The following is a 5,899-nucleotide window of genomic DNA, read 5'->3' on the forward strand; positions in this document are numbered from 1 at the left end:
GATCTGAGCCACCTTTCCACTCAGGTTAGTTCAGAGGAAGAGGAACCTGTGGAGAGGATCCACCCACCCGAAAGCTCCGCCCCCAGTACTACAGCCTTAACAGTCCTATAATCGGACCAATTGATATCCGCACTGGGCCACAATACAGGCTCATATTTAAGGGAGCCAAGATCCAACAGATTTCACCACTGTAGCATATTCAAACTACCCTGATAAGTGGAACTCTATGCGAACAGCATAACTTCAACAAACAAAGGAGGCTCCCAACAACGTGTGAAACACCGAAGCAGGGGAAACACTTCAGTGAAGGTCAGTGTGGCACTAATTCACTTTACAGAAAGATGCAAACTGCGCATGTACAAAAACCTCTTTGAGTTCTTTATTAACGTCTGGAGATGTGTGGTACATACAATCAACAGCATCACACCAGCTACAGAAGTACAGAGAACCAAGAGAATGTACTTCAGAACAAGGATCTGAGAGCAACTTCTGGTGTTGCCTGCTCTGAACCTCCACAAAAACCCAATTCTGACACACGCAAGACAGACAATATAACAATTTCACTTGGGAATGGTTCTTTTAAAAAAATGACAAGAACTAATAGTTCAAACCCTTTAGAGTGTGAGAGATGTGGCAGCTCGCTTGGTGCCGTGGCACTGCTGTAAAAGGCCAACGTGGGCATTTGAAGGTCAGGCAGAAGAACCGAATGGGGTGGGTGGAAGAGGTTTTATTTTCAGTGTAGAGAGATAACAGATGGTCCGAGTGGATACTTTCAGTCCAGGCTCAGTATGGGGCCTGCAGGAATCCACTAGATAAATACAGTCTATAAACCGGAAGGCTGAAAAACACCAGCCAGCCATCCTTGTCATTGCTTCCAACTGGTGGACACTGACGCATCCGGAGTCACTTATGACACAGAGCAGGTTTAACAGGGGTGCCCCGAATGCAAGAAGGCGGCTCACTGTGTCCAGTCAGCTCTGATCCTTTCATGCCACTGGATGTCACGGGCCCCTCTGCTTTCACATGTGAACTAAGGAACACTTCCTTTATTTCAAAGTTCCACTTTGGAAAAAACCAAAACCCTCCCCCCACCCCCACCATCACTCTTCATCAATTTGCTTCCAATCTCCTGATTCTTCTGGGTCTAGACTTTTTCCTTTCGCTTCAATTTTGACACTTTTTTGACAGTCCCGTTCTTGTTCAGAAGCTTCAGGACGCGGTCTTTATGATCTAAAACCTTAAGCATGGAGTCTCTGGCTTCACTGATTTGATCCATCACAAGTTTACACCTCTGCATATTTCCCTGAAACGGAAGACATTACATCATCAATCAGTGATCATGAGGACAGTACAGTTTAAAAAACTGCTTGCCTTTGGGCAGAGGCCACGTGGAGGCTTCCACACAGAGAAAATGTGTTCTTGTTTCTCAGTAGTGCAGGCTGAAGCACATGTTTTTAACTGAAGATACGAGGGATACGGGGGGAAACAGGAGAAGCAGGGCTTTACAGAAAGCAGCTTCATCAAGTGGATGATCAGAAGGGAAGGGGCTCACTCAAACCTGTATCAGTTCATTGATTCGGTGGAGATCATCATCAGTTGCTGCTTTTTTCTTTGGGATAATCCCTTCCTGCAGGTTGGTAAGTCTTTCATAGACATCATGTTCTAGATTCGTCTGCAACACACAAAAGGGAGAATATCATGACCTCGGAAACACTTTTCTATGTCAACCCCAGGCAAATGAACCCACCTTGAATCACCTTTGTAAACTGTCTAAGAGTTGTTTGGGTGACAATGTCCTTTCTCCTAAGGACTAAGATACTAAGGTTTAAAAACAGTAAAGGGGCTGGGCGCAGTGGCTCACGCCTATAATCCCAGCACTTTGGGAGGCTGAGGCGGGTGGATCACCTGAGGTCTGGAGTTCGAGACCAGCCTGACCAATGTGGTGAAACCCCATCTCTATTAAAAATACAAAATTAGCCGGGCGTGGTGATGCATGCCTGTAATCCCAGTTACTCGGGAGGCTGAGGCAGAAGAATCGCTTGAACCCGGGAGGCAGAGGTTGCAGTGAGCTGAGATCGCACCATTGCACTCCAGCCTGGGCAACAAGAGTGAAATTCCATCTAAAAAACAAATAAATACAATAAAATAAAATAAAGACAGTAAAGGAAACAGATCAACAAAGATTGACATTATAATTTGCCATAGTTCAGAGCCTATCTTCAAGGATAACTTTTGAATACTGCCTTGAATCCACAATTCTTCTGAAACACAAGTCTCCAAATTTCACAGAAGTGATTTCTGCTAAGTCAGAAGTAGCCAAGGCACTATATTTTTTAGATACTGACAACAGACAGTGTTCTTCAGGTCACTGCTACTGAAAAGAAGGAAAAGCTTTATGAGGTTGTTGCCTCCTCTTCACCCAGCTGGTGAAGGAGGGATTCTTGCCCTAGCGTTATAGAAATGGCCAAACATGTAAGATCCAACACTGGACAGATAAGATTAACAGCAGTTTATGAATCACAAATACAGTCATGCTCTGCTTTATGACAGGGATATGTTCTGAGAAATGTCTTTAGGCAACTCTGCTGTTGTGTGAACATCACAGAATGTACTTACACAAATCTAGATGTTATGGACTACCACATACTTAGACTACATGATAGAGCCTACTGCTCCTAGACTACAAACATGTACACCACGTCACTGCAAGGAACAGTGCGGGAAACGGAAACACAGTGTTAACTGTTTGTGTGTCTACACATATCTATACATAGAAAAGGTACGGTAAAAATATGGCATGACAGATTAAAAATGGTAAAGAGCACTCACATGAATGCAGTCTACCAGGACTGTGAAGTTGCTCTGGGTGAGTCAGGGGCTGAGCAGTGAGCGAATGTGAAGCTCTAAGACATCACTGTACACTACTGTGGGCTTTACAAGCACTGTGCCCTGAGGCTACACTAAATCTATTAAAAATATGCTTCTTTCTTCAATAACAAATTAACCTTAGCATACTCTTTTTACTTTATAAACTTCTAAACTGTTTTAAACTTTTTGATTCTTTTGCAATAAAACTTAGCTTAAAATACATGTTGTGGGACAGAAGTGGACACTGTTGGGCAGTTACAAAAAATTATTTTCTTTATATCTTTATTCTATAAACTTTGTTTTCTTCCTTTTTTTTTTTGAGACAGTGTCTTACTCTGTTATCCAGGATGGAGTGCAGTGGCGCGATCATGGCTAAGGGCAGCCTTGGTCTTCCGGGCTCAAGAGATCCTCCTACCTCAGCCTCCCAGGTAGCTGGGACTAGAGGTGTGCACCACTACACCCAGCTAATTAAAACACTTTTTTTTTGTAGAGCAGGGTCCCACTATGTTGCCCGGCAGGCCTCAAACTCCTGGGCCCAAGCAATCCTCTTGCCCCAGCCTCCCAAAGTGCTGGGATCACAGGCCTGAGCCACTGACCCTGGCCCCTTATTTTGGATTAAAAAAAAATTTAACTTTTTAAACTTGTTAAAAATTAAGACACAGGACAGATGGGGCAACACAGTGAGACCCCTTCTCTACAAATTTTTTTCCCCCCCAAGACGGAGTTTCGCTCTTTTGCCCAGGCTTGAGTGCAGTGGCACAACCTCAGCTCACTGCAACCTCCGCCTTCTGGTTTCAAGCGATCCTCCTGCCTCAGTCTCCCGAGTAGCTGGTGCCTGCCACCATGCCTAGCTTATTTTTGTATTTTTAGTAGAGATGGGGGTTTCACCATGTTGGCCATGGTCTCCAACTCCTGACCTCATGATCTGCCCACCTCGGCCTCCCAAAGTGCTGGGATTACAGGTTTGAGCCACCACATCTGGCCTCTACAAAAAATGTTTAAAAATCAGCCGGGTGCAGTGACTCACACATAGTCTCAGCTGTTTGTGGGGGCTGAGGTGAGAGGATTACTTAAGCCCAGCAGGCTGATCATGGCTGTAGTAAGCCATGATCGTGCCACTGCACTCCAACCTGGGCAACAGAGCAAGATTCTGTCTCAAAAAAACAAAAAACAAAAACAAAAAAAAACAAAAACAAAAAGAACAGGAGAGAGGGAGAGGTATGACCCGGTCTCTGAATGACGATGTGTTGACTGGCTTATCTGAATAATATTGGAATATCGGAAGCTGGCAGGGAACTGGAACCTACTACTCAGCCATGAGCAGGAGTTGTGTGCCTGGTCCCTGTGGTATGAAGGGCTGTTTGGCCAGGAGACTTCATCTGAGGGAGCAGAGTTGGGAGGAGGGACTCTCGGTTAGGCCATTTGAGACTCCCCCTATTTCAGATGTCACAACATGACACAACACTGAATCTTAAATTTAGGTCTTAACACCACAGTTGTTCCATATATTTTGGATCTGGGTACCAGAACTCAAATATATTTCCGTTTTAATCACATGTAACTGACACAGTGATATTGCATAGCACACATAAAAATGCTACCATAACCCATGTTAGCTGGGAATGCTTCAGAGTTACTTTTAAAAAGTTCTATGAACTCAGCTATCTCCAGTGTCTTCTCCTTTCTTCAGCATGATGAACAACTGCTAGAACTCCACCTACCAGCTGTAGTAACTGGGCGGCACAGAGGTGAACTTTCCAGCCTTGAGCACGACAGGATACTCCTTTCTGATTAGCTATTTCCTGCAGCATAGCTTTCTTCTCCTCTGGAACCATAAAAAACAAAAATACGTGTATATCAGTGTTTAAAAAGGTAAATGATTTGTGTTCAAGCAGTGTAAATGCCATTATTTTAATAAGAATTTTATTATGTTTTTGAGACAGTGTCTGGCTGGAGTGCAGTGGTACAATCTCGGCTCACCGCAACCTTCGCCTCCTAGGCTCAAACGATTCTCCCATTTCAGCCTCCCAAGTAGCTGGGACTACAGGTGTGTGCCACCATGCTGGGCTCACTTTTGTATTTTTTGTAGGCATGGGGTCTTGCTATGTTGACCAGGTTGGCCTTGAACTCCTGGGCTCAAGCAATTTGCCTGCCTTGGCCTCCCAAAGTTTTGGGATTACAGGCATGAACTGCCGTACCCGGCCATAAGAACTTTATTTGAGGTAATGGTTTCATCTAGGAGAGGTAAGCCAAGAGGACCCCAGGCTGCTCACTCCCCTCCTTTCCCTCCACTAAGTGCTACCTCCTAAAGCAGGGCTGTCACTCAGAGAGAAGCTTGCCACATGTCAAGCCAGGGCCTCCCCCATCTCTAAGGCCCTGGCTCAAACATTTTGCCAGAAGAAGTGGGCTGTAAAACAGATACCTTCTAATTTCTTCCTGAAGGAAGTGAGTCCATTTGCAAGAGTGTGAAGAAGTTCAAACCTAAAGGTGCTCCTGAGAACAGTGGAGGCTGTGGTGAAGGGAATTGGGGAGATTTGTGGAACTAATGAAGATATAGCCTAGACTATGTGCAGGCTGGTTTGAAGGAAAGAACAAAGCATAAGACAGCTGGGGGAGCCTTTCCAAGGGCAGAACAACTTTATCAAATCAAGAAAGAACTCTTCTTTTTCTGTTTTTGAACACTGTTTATCATGAAAAGGTGTTTAATTTTGTCAAATTTTCTATATTGATTGATACAATCATGTGATTTTTCTTCTTTAGCTTTCGTTGTGGTTTGGCTTTCTTCCTGAAAGATATGTTGAAGTTCCTTGGTACCTGTGACTATAACTACACTATAATGTAATGTAGGCCGAGCGCAGTGGCTCACACTTGTAATCCCAGCACTTTGGGAGGCCGAGGCAGGTGGATCACTTGAGGTCAGGAATTCGAAACTAGCCTGGCCAACATGGTGAAACCCTGTCTCTACTAAAAATACAAAAAATTAGCTGGGTGTGGTGGTGGGCGCCTGTAATCCCAGCTACTCAGAAGGGTG

The 5,899-nt window shown here is 44.5% G+C and overlaps 1 protein-coding gene across 1 annotated transcript in view; it reads right to left on the bottom strand.

The window, feature by feature from the left end:
- Positions 1 to 357: 357 nt before the first annotated feature.
- The window catches only part of SAP130 (Sin3A-associated protein, 130kDa), an 86,780-nt gene continuing 81,238 nt past the window's right edge, over positions 358 to 5,899 (bottom strand). The window contains exons 19-21 of the mRNA XM_011941689.1: positions 4,590 to 4,693; positions 1,559 to 1,672; positions 358 to 1,303 (exon numbers count right to left, since the gene is read on the bottom strand). Of these exons, the coding sequence (XP_011797079.1) occupies positions 1,145 to 1,303; positions 1,559 to 1,672; positions 4,590 to 4,693 (377 nt within the window). The 3' untranslated portion in view covers positions 358 to 1,144. The remainder of the gene's footprint in view (positions 1,304 to 1,558; positions 1,673 to 4,589; positions 4,694 to 5,899) is intronic.

The sequence above is a fragment of the Colobus angolensis genome, unplaced genomic scaffold (genome assembly GCF_000951035.1).
Source record: "Colobus angolensis palliatus isolate OR3802 unplaced genomic scaffold, Cang.pa_1.0 Scaffold20, whole genome shotgun sequence".
NCBI classification, from domain to species: Eukaryota; Metazoa; Chordata; class Mammalia; order Primates; family Cercopithecidae; genus Colobus; species Colobus angolensis.